This window comes from Argopecten irradians, chromosome 12 (genome assembly GCF_041381155.1).
Source record: "Argopecten irradians isolate NY chromosome 12, Ai_NY, whole genome shotgun sequence".
NCBI classification, from domain to species: domain Eukaryota; kingdom Metazoa; phylum Mollusca; class Bivalvia; order Pectinida; family Pectinidae; genus Argopecten; species Argopecten irradians.
In genome coordinates, this window is record NC_091145.1 from 36,291,684 (window position 1) to 36,308,200 (window position 16,517).

General features: G+C 35.0%; 2 protein-coding genes across 4 annotated transcripts in view; one reads left to right on the forward strand and one right to left on the reverse strand.

The window, feature by feature from the left end:
* Positions 1 to 6,407: 6,407 nt before the first annotated feature.
* On the reverse strand, positions 6,408 to 15,091 carry LOC138304824 (ribonuclease P protein subunit p14-like). Of its 3 annotated transcripts, none has more exons than XM_069245134.1 (6): positions 14,953 to 15,091; positions 12,950 to 13,033; positions 12,539 to 12,635; positions 11,897 to 11,973; positions 9,007 to 9,085; positions 6,408 to 8,212 (listed from the first exon to the last, which is right to left on the reverse strand). In XM_069245134.1, the coding sequence occupies exons 2-6, from the start codon at positions 13,012 to 13,014 to the stop codon at positions 8,156 to 8,158; spliced, it is 375 nt and encodes a 124-aa protein (XP_069101235.1). In that variant the 5' UTR covers positions 13,015 to 13,033; positions 14,953 to 15,091; the 3' UTR covers positions 6,408 to 8,155. The 3 variants fall into 3 exon arrangements, with proteins under 3 accessions (XP_069101235.1, XP_069101236.1, XP_069101237.1); XM_069245135.1 differs by having other exon boundaries at positions 14,943 to 15,038; XM_069245136.1 differs by lacking the exon at positions 14,953 to 15,091 and adding an exon at positions 13,770 to 13,985.
* Positions 15,072 to 16,517, forward strand: part of LOC138305083 (protein pigeon-like) — a 40,130-nt gene continuing 38,684 nt past the window's right edge. Inside the window, exon 1 of the mRNA XM_069245485.1 lies at positions 15,072 to 15,308. Within this exon, the coding sequence (XP_069101586.1) occupies positions 15,209 to 15,308 (100 nt within the window). The 5' untranslated portion in view covers positions 15,072 to 15,208. The remainder of the gene's footprint in view (positions 15,309 to 16,517) is intronic.

Below are 16,517 nucleotides of genomic sequence, written 5' to 3' on the forward strand. Positions count from 1 at the left end.
ATCCTGTACAAATTAGTTGGATTAGTGCTCTCACTCATCCATCAGCCACGCAGACGGGTTAGACCTGATCAGAATATATATAAACTGAAGACGTTTCCATGGTTACCTACAGCTGTGAGTTCATCACCAGTCCGTTGTCAATATCATCATGGACGTTACCAAATGTTTTATTACACACCTCAAATGACAACCAAATACTCTGTAATTTATTCAGTTATACAAGTCAATTAACACTCAAGCCCTTTAACAATAAACGTTGATTATAATATTGGGAGTTTTTGTCTTAAAAAATAATATTTCACAATAAGATCACATACTCCCTGTGAAGGGAATCAATAAATGTATTTGTAACAGAGGTTTGAATACTACATACTTTTATATTCCACTGTATATACAAATTGGGATGTGGCATTATACATTGGAAACCAAACTGTTACCATTTACGTCATACCTTCGTTATGTTTTGACTTGCAGGCCAGAAAGTAAGGTCTTTCTTGTACAATTCATCCATGTTAAAAAAGGGTTAATGAGCAATACAAAATACTTTTCTCTGAAAATGAACTGTGTATGTTAAATCAACAGTTTTGAAATTGAGGAACAAAATTTGAGGGTTTTAAGCACTGTAAGCAAGGTTTCACATGTGATGAGGACTATATATCTCTACCCCATCCCCATTGTTCACCAGGAAGTTATCTATGCAAGGATCCACGGATGCATAGTCACAGAGAATTTTTGTCATCAAGTGGGAAAAAGGTAGCATAATGTAAATTACAAGTTAAACATACCAAAAAATATTTGAAATAAAGTCTTCAACTCCATATAATATTATTTCAGTACTGTAACAAGTTTGTTTTAGGTGGATTAAAGTTTTTGCAATTTTAAGTAAACATGGGAAAACAAATTAAATTTTTTAAGAAAAAGATTTCAGGGGAAGTATATGAATGAACTAATTTGCAATCATCACAATGTTTCATTTTGCATAAATACTACCCAATCTCTGTGAAAATTAAACTGACTATAATGGTAAATATCTGTTCAGATGTTCTTTAAACATTTTTTAACTCATTTGACCTTGAAATTGTCATGTAATGCCACAAGATTTAATACTTACCAGCTAGTTGACAGTGATCGCGGCCTTAGGGAGTGATCCTACAAGAAGTTATAACTGCAGTAGGTGTTGAAATTACACTGTAGTGTAGGCAGATCTGTACGCTAGGAAGTCGGAATCATACCATGTTGATCAAGTTTATTATCTCCTCATCCTGTAATGTCAACATCACTGACCATTGACAGAAAGGTCAAGTTGTCCAGGTTATGTTACAATTTGGTACTCTTACTGACAGTGGCCAGGCAGTCATCACATACAGTACATCCCCACATGCCTGGTAATTTGTCACTCGCCAATCCTTCTGTGTGTCACTCCCAGTTTCTTCTTTCAGCAGTCTCCCATAAATATCCTGTTTTTAACAACTAAACATCTCTCTTAAACAAAGAAACACAAAGGTACTTGGTCCACATAATTGAACTTAATTGTTTAAATAAAATATCAGCTTATTTGACCCTGTAAACCTGAATGAATGTCAACATCACTGACCATTGACAGAAAGGTCAAGGTGTCCAGGTTATGGTACTATTTGGTACTCTTACTGCCAGTGGCCAGCTGGCAGTCATCACATACAGTACTTCCCCCACATATCAGCTTATTTGACCCTGTAAACCTGAATGAAAGTCAAGGTCATTCATTTGAACAAACTTTGTAGCCCTTCATTCCAGCAATATATACTTGAACCAATATCTCTAATCTGCTTAGATAATAACATTAAATTGTTTTAAGTTTTTAACCTTTTCGACCCTTGTGACCTTGAATGAAGGTCAAGGTTATTCAGTTAGACAAACCTGGTAGCCCAACATGTATATTACAGATTCAGTATCATGTCTGGGCTTCTTGGTTTTCGAGGAGAAGTTGTTTAAAGGCAAAAGTTGAAGGCTGGATTGACACTGCACCATGCCCTTATGACAGATGGAACAGATAAACAGACAAACACAAAGCAATATCCCTCTTTCCAGTAAAAATTGGGAATAACAATTAAGATTTCCATTACCTACTAAATGCTGAGAATTGGCTATAAGAGTGAATTCTGTATCTCTTGGATTTTGGTCTTCTCTATTGAAGCATGTGATGTGAGACATTATAGAAACCGACATGTTACAACAACTGACAACAAAACTGATCCAAAAACTGATAATAATGACCAATCAGTCTTTTACAAAACCTGAGTATGGTGTTTTGTAAAACACGACAACCAAATTTGATAGCAACCTCTAGCATTCTGGATGTATTTTGTAGAATTCATGCATAAGAAAAATAGGCGTACAGGAATTTGAGCTTTTATATTGTAATGACAGACAATTCATATAACAAATGTACATCAACAATGCACATATGACCTTCACCTATGAACTTTGAACCAAAAGTAATTTAATACATATGTAGCTTAAGTAGATTTCTCCCATACCAGCTTACTAGTCATTGTGTAGAATGGTGATGAGATAATTAAATTATAATTGATTTTGATATTAACAATAATCCAACCTTATACCAGGCCCCAGTTCCATAATCATATCCTCTTTCATACCACATTCCAAAGCAGAGGATAAGTCCCCGAACCTGATCACATGAACCTGAACCTGCATTACACAATGGTAAAGTTCAATATCTAAATTGGAAAATGTCAATTAAGTGTAAATACTATAGAAATACCATACCCTTATAAAGCTTACCAACATACATGATCTAAATGAGTGCAGGTTCAACAATATTTCTTAATAAGAACAATAACAACTTAATATTGCCTAATTTTTTTTCCTTTTTAACAAAAATTGACTCTATGAATTATTTCTCGACTTCTGTTCAGCTTTCCAACAGAGAGTTTTTGTTTAACTGAAACAAACAAAGGCTTAAAAGACTATCTTAACGGCAAAAATTTAAACAAAAATAATATCATGAAATTAATTCATTACCAAAAACTAAAAACGCAATTGGTTAGTTTTAATAATGTTGTTGTATCTATTTAAAATGATGGTCATCAGGAACACCATTTGAGGAAATATTGATGTTCCAGTTCATAAGACCATGTACAGAAGAGTAATTTCACAATGTTTGATCACTGAAACATGTTGGTGCCCCACTTTGTACCAGACAGGAATGTGTCGGGTGTATTGGTGACATACTGCTGACCTAGTGATGTTAGATCAGGGAGGACTAATCCCTATATACATGTGTACATAAACTCTAACATCCAATAAACTATCTAATATTGACTAGATACTTACTTGTACCGATCACACTCTGACATCATAACTACATCATTTTCATTAATCATCTACTTATACACCCAACCATGTACATTAAAGGATTTAATTTCCATCACAATATTATCCAGTTTATCCTAGTAACTCCATTGGTTAAGGCTAGCATTATAATTATTTTGAACCTTCCAGCATATCCAAAGAACATCAAATTCAACCATACTGACATATATTCATAGGACCTAGCTACCATAAAGTTTTTTCTATGTATTTTAAGGAAGGAACATTCAAGTCTGGGCCATGATGGCCAAGTGATTAAGATGTCCTGACATATTATAATTACCACATGCCCTCCACCTCTAGATCGCGAGTTTGAATCCCATGTGATCAGTTGCCAGGTACTTAATGTTGGGCAGTGGTTTTTTTCTGGGTATTCTGGTTTTCCTCCACCAACAAACCTGGCACATCCTAACATGACCCTGGCTGTTAATAGGATGTTTAACTAATAAAAGCGAAACCCAAACTGACACAGTAAGTGCTTAAACTGAAGTACTTTTATTGATTAATGCCTGTTTAATCATCTTTAATAAAACATTTAGAAATGAAAGATTTCCTAGACAACAACCCATAATTGCCTTGCAACTAAGCTCTAAACATTTAATTTTAAAATGTAAAAATTTACAAACCTATTTGTAGTTAACTCATCTTGTTGTTTAATTTCCAAATTTTAAAAAGATACTCGCTAAAGCTTGTGTCTTTTCAAAATTTGAAATTCAATCAAATCAATTTGAAAAGATGATAAACAACAATCACTTATGTTAAAACCTTTATTTACATGTAATATTTTGATGCTGGATTCTGGGTTTTTTTTTCATTCAAAAACATGAACTTGACATTTTTTCCTGGCTATGAATTTGAAAAAAAAAGAACATGAACAGCTTAGCTAATGCTTCACAGTGAACCCTTGAGATGAAGTATATCGTACTTATTGTGTAAATACCGGTATGATAGAGTGAGTGTACATCACCGCCCACTGACAAGATAATCCTGTTCATAAATATTGATCAGGCACTCATATCTGTATCATATTTAGTGCCAGGTCCTTACATCTATATCATATATAGTAACTGTTGTTCCAGAGTGGTGGGCGTCACTTAATCTCGGACATAAAATATTGTAATATTGTACATTAACAAGGACGCATCGACCTAAATAGGGTATATACTGTAGCGCAGGGTACATCGTACTACCAGGGGACACAAATAAATACGCAACCTTGTCCCCAACTCCCAAATTCTGAATCACATTAACTAATCACACAAAATGAACTTCAACTTTTACAAAAATTACTCTTTAATCATCAGTCACCCTATTTTACAATGGCCTTGAACTTAAATATTCAAATATTGAATGACATTTCACCAGCATGGGGTTTGAGCCTGAAGCTGGTGAATACATTAACATATTGATACCTTAGCTGCAATATTGTAGCTCAAAAGACTTTTTGACAGAAAATGGTGTCATCTTTAGAGCTACAATTGGTGCCTTAATTACTGCTAATGGAGCAAAGTAATGATTATGCAAAACATTATAAAACGTTTGTTTGCATTTTTATCGTAATTGTTTGATATCGCTTAGCTACTAAGCAATAAAACAGAACCACATAAAATATCAAATTTTCATCGAGGCATTATTTTTTTTACATAATACATATGAAGGTTTCTGAAGGGAATTTATATATCAGTATGGTAAGTCCACAAATTGTGAATTTGACGTCTTGTGAGCGGTACGGTAGATATTAAGAATGGTAGTTATGTTTGTTTTGGACAAAAATAATATGTAAACGCATGTATACACATAAAATAATGGGAAACCTACAAAAAAGTATAGAAAACTATGCCCGAGTGATTTTCGGAGGCAGTGCTCCACTACGACACATAGGGACCAATTCGTACCCGGCCGAAAGATATAGTAAGCCGGGTACGTATATTCGTTCTAATTGATACCTATGTCACCTGTAAATGATAAAGTGTAGTTTTAGGTGCATGGAATAAATAGATGAATAGCTTCTTGTGTGAGAAATAAAAACATTTTAAATTTCTAAATTCATGCCCAACACTCAATACTAAATCTTACTACTGACAGAGATTGTAACACAACACACAGTATATTAGGATAAATGCTGAAGTGACCGGGTCGTAAATATCTATTATGGTTTTATTGATGACCACCGAGTACCCTAGGAGGGTGTGGTCATCACTCTACACTGATAACAGTGGTCACTACCAAGGTCATCTCCTCAAGCCTGTTACTAATTATTCAGTTTTACTCTAAATTACATAGCCATTAAACATTCTACACTTTAAGATATCAGAAGTTTTATAACTTTAACTATTAATATTGAAAACAAAGTTTTATGGTAAAAGACATAACTATGAACAAAGAGTGACCTACACAAAATGTACCTTTAAGTCAAATTTACTAAATTGTCCACCAGAATTTTGTTTGTTATTATTTAATGTCCTGTTCGGCAACAGCTAGGATAATTTAAGGTGCATCAGGTTTAGGAGGTGAAGGAAAGCTGGAGGATCCTGAGAAAAACAACCGGCCTGTACCTTGCATGTGCACCATCAGCATTTCAACTCATAACCCTGAGGTCTAGGGCTAGTGTAGAATACTGTACACCAACTTATTTTTGTGTACAAGTAAATTTGTTTGGAATCAATTCAAATTTGCAAAAATAAATACCGGTGGCAGTGAAGATGCTTCAACTACAAGAATAATATAGCTTATCAACTGGATAATATTTCCAAATATTTTTTTTCAGGTTGGAAAGAATGATTTATGTAATGGTATTGTTACACATCCAGTGACAAAAGTTGTTAGATCTGAAATTAACGAAAAACAAGTAAACAGTATCACAAAACTTTAACAACTTGCCCACTGCAGTTCTTTTCCAATAAACACACCATACATTTATAGACTTGGTAAAAAAGAATTTTTTTACTGCAAAATAGACAAAGGGTGATTCAGATAGATGGGAAGTTCATTATGTAAGAACCATCAGATACAAAATATTAAAGGAGAAACACAAAGAATTTGTATAAATATATATTTAACTTTCAATGATAAAATGATGATAAAAAAACTTTGTTGCAAGGCGTTTCTGCCTTCACAACTAGGTGTCTTCAGATTTATTTTCAATATACAGTAAAACCCCTATAACTCGAACTGCAGGGGACCAGGTCAATAGTTCGAGGAATACGGGGTATTCGACTCATCCGAGGTTGGTCAAGATCGACAGTTAAAATGTCCGGTTTCAACCTATGACAAACAATGCACGGCAATGACATTTTAATTACCCTATCTTTCAGCATTTTGGATTTCTTTATTTAAGTGTTGTATTGATAGCAATATCAAGTTGAAAAAATGTATAACATAAATTTAGCGTTTGGAAAAGCTAATGAGAAAGCCCTAAATCAAATGTCATTCACATCAGAGTAAGCGCTCGTCATCTAGGTTAATGTACAATATCCATATTGGTCAACAAGGAGTACATTTTCTATTATTTAATTATCACAAATTATTTAAAACATTTACAAAATACATACTAACAATAAAGTTATTAACCAGCATATTTACGGACATAAGGAATGATATCTATAGATGTCTATTTAGTATTTACGAGTAAAGTTACAAAATACAATTTACATGAAAAGATACGGAACGCACTGATAAAATGTACTTTGCATATATCGTTTGATATCGTTTACATCTTTCGGCAAATAACATTGTGTTAGCCTGTCGAATGAAACCAACGATGAAATTAAAATAAACTTTTATAATTAGGCGGACGTCAGCAATATCTTCCGCCTCTTTTGTCATTTCACAATGCGTACTTTCTATTAACACGGATCAACAACTTCCGTATTTACAACGAAGATTATTACGAGAGAGACATTAATAACTTAATGCCTTTTCTGAAATATTTAAATAAAGTTAGCATTAAACAACGGCTTGCGATCGTGTAGGTAGGTAATAATGACACTGTTAATCCCTTAATTACCTAAAGGCTTGACACGCCAATTGTATAAACACAAGATCGTGAGCAATTATCCATGTTGGTCGGTGCAGTCAGGTGTGACACAGGTAAAAAAAAATCTCAAGGGCTGAACACCTGTTCGACGAATACATAGGTAAATACTATGTATTTGATGCAACGGGGACATATTTCTGTTCGAGGAATAAGGGGTATTCGACGAATAGCTGTTCGAGCTATCCGGAGTTTTGTTACTTAGATTATATAGAGAGACGGTCGGGACTGTACGACCAGTTCGACGAATAGGGGGTATTCGAGGAATCCGGGTTCGAGTTAGAGGGGTTTTACTGTATCTTATAACAACAGGTCTTCCAAAGTTCAGATCTACTCGGTGATGTTTTGGAGGCCAATTCACTGATTCACATGCAGTGTGTTTGTAACACTTATAAACAATTCCAGCATTATGTCCGTTTCTTCCACCTACTGATTTGAGCACTCCAGTTTATCCCTAGTAGACTGTAGAACACACAGTTAATCATATATTGTGTCTGATGCAGCTCTCCATGTAATCTGTGTATAAACTATTAACCGAGTAAACCGGTAAAAGTTCTGTCTCTCCAGTTGAAGTTCTCTGCATCCTTTGAAACATATAACATGCACAATGTCTGCTATCATAAATATTTCCAAACAGAGAGAATGTCTAGGGGAGATTATCCGATTGTCACAATCTAGGGGAGATAATCCAACAGTCCCAATCTAGGAGCAATAATCACCTCATCAGTCCAAAGTGTTTAGTGTAACATTTGGTCAGGTGACAAAGTGCTCCCGACTGTTACAGGCGAGACCCATCAAGTGAGCTGAAACCTGTTAACAGAATATTTTTATTAGTATTTATAAATAAGTTTGATAAGTTAGTTGATATGAAAACATGCTGTCAGAAGCACGCTGGGGTTAATATGTGGATTTAAATGACATGGACCTAATTGGCCCGAATCACTCTTCTGCTACCAGGTGATCATGGTGCATACTATAAAAATTTGAGATATTTACATGTTTGATCAAAGTAACTTTAAAATGAGGGTAGCCCCTGACAACTCAATTCCAATATCGGTCAATTAACCTCTTGGTTAGACAAGAAGCCATTTAATTTCTTTTAGGCTCTTTGACCTTAAATGAAGGTCAAAATAATGGTATCCAATTAACTTGTCATGTTGCAAGCCTAATATCAGTTTCTAAGACCTTATAGTAAATATTAATGCTATATTAGGTCATTCAAAGATTTAGGTCTTCTTGATAACTGTGACCTTAAATGAAGGTCAAGGTCATTCATTTGAAAATATTTGTTAGCTCTACATCCCTGTATGCTATAGACTGAATATCAGCTCTAGGCCTCAAGTTATTGAACAGAATTTTTTTTTAGCCTTTTTGACTTGTTTCCTTGAATGCTAAGGTCATTCATTGAAACACACTTGAAAGGCCTTTATTGCAACATGTTATAGGTGCAATATGATGTCTCTGGTCTTATTGGTTTTTGAGAAGACATTTACATATGATGTTGATATTACTGTAGATAGTGAATTATCATTGTATCATAAATATGAATACGGTTGGTTCCCAGATGTTTGGTAAATTTAACTGTATATAAAGAAGGTACCTACCTGATTCACTCTGAATGCACAACTGTGTCCATTAAAAGTTCCACTAAGACAGAGGGAATTCCACACCTTCACAAAGAAACTGTTAAAAATAACAAATAAGATTTTGTGAGTCAGCAATTTTTCTCATTTTCTTTCCTAAATATTCATCAAACAATAACAAAAAACATCTCAGAGGGTCTTAACTAGTGTTGGGAATTGGTTGAAATTTTATGATCGATCATCAGTTTTGTGTAACCAATCGATGATCGATTAAAATTGATCATATTTTTCTTTGGAGTATAAACAAGTCTTACCTCATGTGTTGCCATGTTCTCAGGTGGCTAAAGTTTTCACAAATAAAATCATACTCCTCGTAACGTTTACATTACTACATAATGCTTTTGTGCTCTTCTATTCGTTTAGACGCTTGATATTTGAAATGATATGAGCGTCAACACATACAAGCAATTGATTGAGACAAGACTAATTATACACTTTCATTTATCATGGATTCATGGTGTCGGACAATTTCAACGAAACTCAATTTGATTTCTTACTTGATTAATTGGTCAAACACCCCAAACCAACGATACTCGACCCATTCGATTTATCGGAACACCACTAGTCTTAACACCATCATTGAATGATTTATGATGGTCAAAGGAAGAGGGACCTTTTGTCTGTTTTTCTCGTCTTTTCCTTTTTCAAAATCCAAGATGGCCACTTGTTGGCCACCTAGCCCTTGTTTTCCAATCGGTTCTAATATGCAATGTGCATAACTAGGCCCAAAGTGGAACCCACATATGAAATTTGAGAGAGATCCTTTCTGTGTTTTTTCCAGCAATAACAAACTTCAATTGTCAAAATCCAAGATGGCTGCCTTTCGGCCATCTTGCTATCCAATCAGTCCCAAAATACCATTTGCACATCAGGACCCATGAGCAACCTACATATGTAATCCTAATCAGATCCCTACAGTTATAGCGAATCGCTGATTACAAGAATTGTTTACTGGGGGATGGATGGACCACATGGACAACTGGCCAATAGAACAACCCATTGTCTGGTAATGATGGCCTATTACAGAGAGAATACATGGTCAGTATCTTACAATACAAGGTTTATTTTGGTGTGAGACTTAGGAAAGCCGAGACGAGGCTTTGCTGAGTCATCTCGGCTTTCCATGTCGAGCACCAAAATAAACCTTGTATTGTAAGATACTAACCATGTATTAAGCCAATTGACAGTTATTTACTTGTTTTCGCTCGAAGCGTGACCCTTCTTTGATGCGGAGGTAAAGATTCATTCACTACACCGAACGAGAGTGTACTACTTTTTACTGCCATGGGAAATAAATAAGCGCATTCAAACACAGTATCCATAATTCCCATAATTCTATTCAGTGTGATATATCACTGATCAAAATTAAATTCTCAAAGAACAATAAATACCCATTAAAGTAGCTGCAATATTGTAGTTCAAATGACTTTTAGACAGAAAATGATGTCGTCTTTAGAGCTACAATTGGTGCATATTACTGCTAATGGAGCAAAGTAATGATTATGCAAACCATTATAAAACGTTTGTTGGCATTTTATGGTACTTGTTTGATATCGCCTAGCTGCAATATTGTAGTTCAAATGACTTTTAGACAGAAAATGATGTCGTCTTTAGAGCTACAATTGGTGCCTATTACTGCTAATGGAGCATAGTAATGATTATACAAACCATTATAAAACGTTTGTTGGTATTTTATCGTACTTGTTTGATATCGCTTACCTACTAGGCAATAAAACTGAACCACATAAAATATCAAATTCTCATCGATCATTATTTTTTTACATAATACATATGAAGATCTTTCTGAAGGAAATTTATACGACAAGTCCACAAGTTGTGAATTTGACGTCTTGTGATCGGTACGGTATATATTAAGAATGGTAGTTATGTTTGTTTTGGACAAAAATAATATGTTAATGCATGTATACGCTTAAAATAATTGGAAACCTACAAAAAAGTATAGAAAACTGTGCCCGAGTGATTTTCGGAGGCAGTGCTCCACTACGACACATAGGGACCAATTCGTACCCGGCCGAAAGGTATAGTAGGCCGGGTACGTATATTCGTTCTAGATATCGCCAACCTACTAGGCAATAAAACTGAAGCACATAAAATATCAAATTCTCATCGAGGCATTATTTTTTTTACATATTACATATGGAGGTCTTTCTGAAGGGTATTTATACGGCAAGTCCACATATTGTGAATTTGACGTCTTGTGAGCGGTACGGTAGATATTAATAATGGTAGTTATGTTTGTTTTGGACAAAAATAATATGTTAATGCATGTATACGCATAAAATACTTGGAAACCTACAAAAAAGTGCAGAAAACTGTGCCCGAGTGATTTTCGGAGGCAGTGCTCCACTACGACACATAGGGACCAATTCATACCCGGCCGAAAGATATAGTAGGCTGGGTACGTATATTCGTTCTACCATTCAAGAATTACTTTACAATACATACCATTGCCATAAGCCAAGAAAAAGACGTCACCGCCATACGAGATTTTCGATATTGTAAATATGTGACGTCACGTTTTAGCGGGACTGAATGACATTTTATTCACAGGAAGGTTCAAGTTCTGGGTCAAGTTAGAAAAAGTTCCGTCAGATATGGAACAAATTCACGTGATCGTATTGACGGATAAAGCATTTTGTATTGACGGATAAAGCACAAGTTTATCCAGCAGTAGTTATTGGTCAGTACGTGGGACAGTTGCAGGATAAATTACGATTATATCATAACACTATAATGATATAATTAAAATTAGAACTGTTGTCAGAGTGGACAACCCCTCTACCAATTCACCCCTTAGCTACCCCCCTGTGGACCTGACTTAATGTCTTACCTGTGTCTCACCCTAATGATGGCCTCATGGCTTTCCTCATCAAATCTTAGGATATCTATGTTCTCTGTATAGCCAAGCTACAACATCACAAAAAGTTTGGATTAGACATTCAACTATATCAGGTGGTGGTGGTATTTATGTAATAAATTCAATTAGCCAATTGTGATGTTGGAAAAATGGACTGTTTTGAGACTACAACATTTCTAATTTAATATTTGTACTGCACAAATAGTAGTGACACCATTAACAAAAGAAAAAAGTGAAGATTCTAATTATAGAGATTCTATTAAAATGATTTGTAAACTTAGCAATTTTTTCATCAGCATTTTCAGTTCTTATAATCTCATGGATCCAGTATTATAATCATATATATATATATATAATTCAAAAGTTTTCTAAGAATACATTACATGTACTTCAACAAATGCATACATAAAGGAAAATATTTCTTTATTTTTGCAAAATATTTTACTTACAGTTAGTCTTTCCTTTGTTTTATTACTTTAATAGAAATCCAGGACAAATTATGATGTGTGGGAAGGACTAAAACAACCAGCTACAGTATATTTGCATATTTCCTTCTCAAAAATGATCTTTGTACAATGGTAAACTAAATTATATTCAGCACCAGAATGTACTTACCTCTCCAAACAGGCTCTTCATGGAGGTGACAATAGCATGCTTCAAGGTAGTAGCGTTAATCGTCAGCAACTTGGTCACAGATGGATCTTCAAACTCCCTGTAAAACAGGCTAGTATATAGTCTGACAGTCATTCAAAAAGAAATGAGTGATGTGTGCAATTAAGCTAACATACTATCACATACATTATCTCAGACACTTTGTGACTGTTATGCTACAACTGATCATCAGACATTATAATAAATATAACACATGGTCTAAATTTTAACTAGAATCATATTTTAATACTACTAACATACATATACAGTAAAACTTTGAAATGTGTTCTTTGGCAGATTTTCAATTATCAACAACTAACTGTACACTTGTTTGATCGTATTTGAAATATAAATTGAAAAGAATTGTCAACTCACAACTGTAATTTCATGTAGCAGTGAGGCAGGGGGCTTTTAGTTACAACCCGTTTGTATGTAGTCATTTTAATTGGATCAGTTCACCTGAAAATAGAATAGCTTTACAGGTTGGGGAAAACCACCAACTTGAGTGTTTCACGCCAACTATCCTATTATAGCCCAATAGGAGCATGCATTTGTTACTAAAAGTAGCCTAAATTGCTGAAATCTCAACTTTTGCCATACTTTTCAAAAAATTGTATTAATATATGCCAAGATAAAGTACAATTTACAAAAATTTGTGCAGTAGAAACATTTTTTACTAGAACCTAAAATTGATATTACTTTTCCCAAAGTATTGCATCTATCAGGCCTTTCAATACTTTCCCACGTGCAAATAGATCCAATTTTTTCATTTGTGTTATGTTTCACATTTACATAAATGCTAAGTGTGAAAATATTTGGGAAAAGTTCATTTTAAAGCATTTTTATCTATATTTTTAGTAACAAATCCATACTAGATAATACTCTAATTTGCATACAATACACAAGTTAGTGGTTCTCTCCCAACCTGTTTATTACATCATTTACCTACCAGCCTATGTGGCACAGTAATCCCTATTGAGAGTCTGCCTCAAGACACTTTTATATTCAGACGTTTGAATCGATAGATGTCTCTTCCGATGAGGAATCTCAATAGGGATTAGTGGCACAGGAACTTGATGTTCTGTCAATAATATATAGCGTAAATTCACAAAAAAAACAAATACCCATATATATTATATATTGGCCATTGGGGGTATTTTTTTATAAAGGCCGCGTAGAGCGAAGCTCTGCTAACCATAATATATGTGTGAGCATATAGATTCCAATATATTCCAGTATCCCTTGGACTTTGAAATCGTGTCCCGTGGTAAAAGTCTTGTGCCTCCATGCAGGCAGCCATCTTTTAATACTCGTTATATATCAGCACGACGAGATCTGAAATTTTCTCTACAGACAAAACGTGTCTTCAGGATACACATTAAAATTTCTATAAGTAGTTTAAGTTTGCCCAAGACAGTATGCAAAATCACACTCTCGCGTGATTACAAAATCACACTCTCATCTTATTACAAAATCACACTCGTGTGACTACAAACAAGTTATATACTTTGAAAATTTTCAAATTGAAAACATTAGATATAACCTTCGAATTTATTCTTATCTGAATCTAACATTTACATTTTAACTTAAAAGCCGCTCGACGTGACGAGTGGCTTCGGAATTTTCTGTCTGGCACAGGAGGAGGCGTTGAGATATATTCTGTAGCCGCAGTCACATATTTGTGCACATTTAAAAGTGAATGTAGAAGTATCCTGTGTACATGTTCAATATTGTTTTTCTTCTTATAAACTCAATGTCAGTAAATTCAGCAAATCTATGATTATAATAATTAATAATTCTACAAATGGATTCTAGCAGTTCAGCTAGTCAGTGCACAGACACACAATGAGCAATAAGACCAAAACATATGTCAACATTGATAAGACTGATGAGTCAGGGGAGATAACTCTTTTGTCGTTTGAAATAATTTATTTACCTGTCATATTTCTTTACAGTAACAGTTAAAAAGCCAACAAACAAAAGAATGGATTAACTGTTGTGCTCTCAGATAGCTATAGGTTTTGCCTAAAATATATTATTCATGCTATATATTATTGACAGAACGTCAAACTCCTGTATATTATATAAGTGTTTTTATACCCATATATCACAGGCGTCTGCATCTGGTTTTGGAAAAATACAATGTCCTACCCCTACTATATGAATCATATAGTAGGGGTAGGTTATTACATTTTTATCAAACCAGAAGCAGACGCCTGTGCATATGTTATATGGGTATTTTTATAGCAATCCTGTGCCACATGTAGGCTGGTAAAAAGTTACTGTAGAGCAGAAGTAATTTCACCATTTTGATGTACTGCCAAAACGTGTTTGAGTAGAGAGTCGATGCGCACAGCTAGACTTTTACCTTTACTTACGTATATAGGCCTATATCTATGTTGTTTTCCGTGTAAGCATGGCGAACACGAGACGATTCAATTCTCTGTCACAAAGACGTTTTCCAATCAGAATACGTCGACAACAAACGTTTTACCGATCATATCGTGAGGGAGTTTTTTCGCGGGAAGGTAGATTTCGTATGTACCACGTGGTTTTGTTTACTTCCGGCAAGTTTTTAAGCCGAGTGAACTTTAGAATGCAGAATGGAAAAGGAAAGAGCAGCTAATTTCGATCATGATTGAACTCAAGAAAGTATGTGGTCTGACACAAGAGGCTGCAAAATTCATTTCTACGTGGCGGCGACAAAACAAGATACTCCAAACAGATACAACTGGTATACAAAAACCTACTTAAACAGCTGTAAATCAAAAATGAAAACACTGTCAAACATAACAAAGGGACACTGATAATTAATCTGGGAGGCAGGGGAGATAATCAATATTAAACCTACCATCAAAATGATATCTCTATCAAACGTTACAAAGGGACATTGATGGATAATCTGTGAGGCAGGGGAGATAATCAGTGTTAAATCTTTTTACAAAATGAGGTCCCTATCAAACATAACAAAGGGACACTGATAATAAATCTGTGAGGCAGGGGAGATAATCAGTGTTAAATCTATTAACAAAATGAGGTCCCTATCAAACATAACAAAGGGACACTGATAATTAATCTGGAAGGCAGGGGAGATAATCAGTGTTAAACCTACCATCAAAATGAGGCCCCAATCAAACATAACAAAGGGACACTGATAATTAATCTTGGAGGCAGGGGAGATAATCAATGTTAAACCTACCATCAAAATGAGGTCCCTATCAAACATAACAAAGGGACACTGATAATTAATCTGGGAGGCAGGGGAGATAATCAATGTTAAACCTATTTATTTTTTAAAGCTCTATTAATTAATGATTGGAGAACAAAGATTGCATCCACTGTTGAACAACCTTCTTTAAAACCGAACTGTAAAATGTTTTACATTTGTTTTGTATATTACAAGTTTAATAAAAGTCGAAATATTCTTTAAAAATGTGAAAGTAATTGTGAAAATAATTGTGAAAGTAATTGCATCTAGGCAAATACCTATATCCTATATTATTGTAACAGGAGAGGAGAAAATGTAGCGGCCAGACCGGGATTCGAACCAGGGACCCTCAGAATACTAGCCGAGTGCTCTACCGACTGAGCTACCTGGTCACCGATGATCGACCCAGTCCAATCCCGCTACACTCCTCCCTCCTTTCTCGAAGTCTTCGCCCTCGAAGACACACGAGACCCTTCCAAACACCACCACCGTGGGTTATTTAGTTGGGCGCCAATTCTGTAACAGGAGAGGAGAAAATGTAGCGGCCAGACCGGGATTCGAACCCGGGACCCTCCGAATACTAGCCGAGTGCTCTACTGACTGAGCTACCTGGTCACCGATGATCGACCCAGTCCAATCCCGCTACATTATAAAAAGGCCCAGTAATAAACATTGAGGCAATGATTGTTCACACGAGCTTTCCGTTCTGTCAATAACATATAGCATAAATGTAGT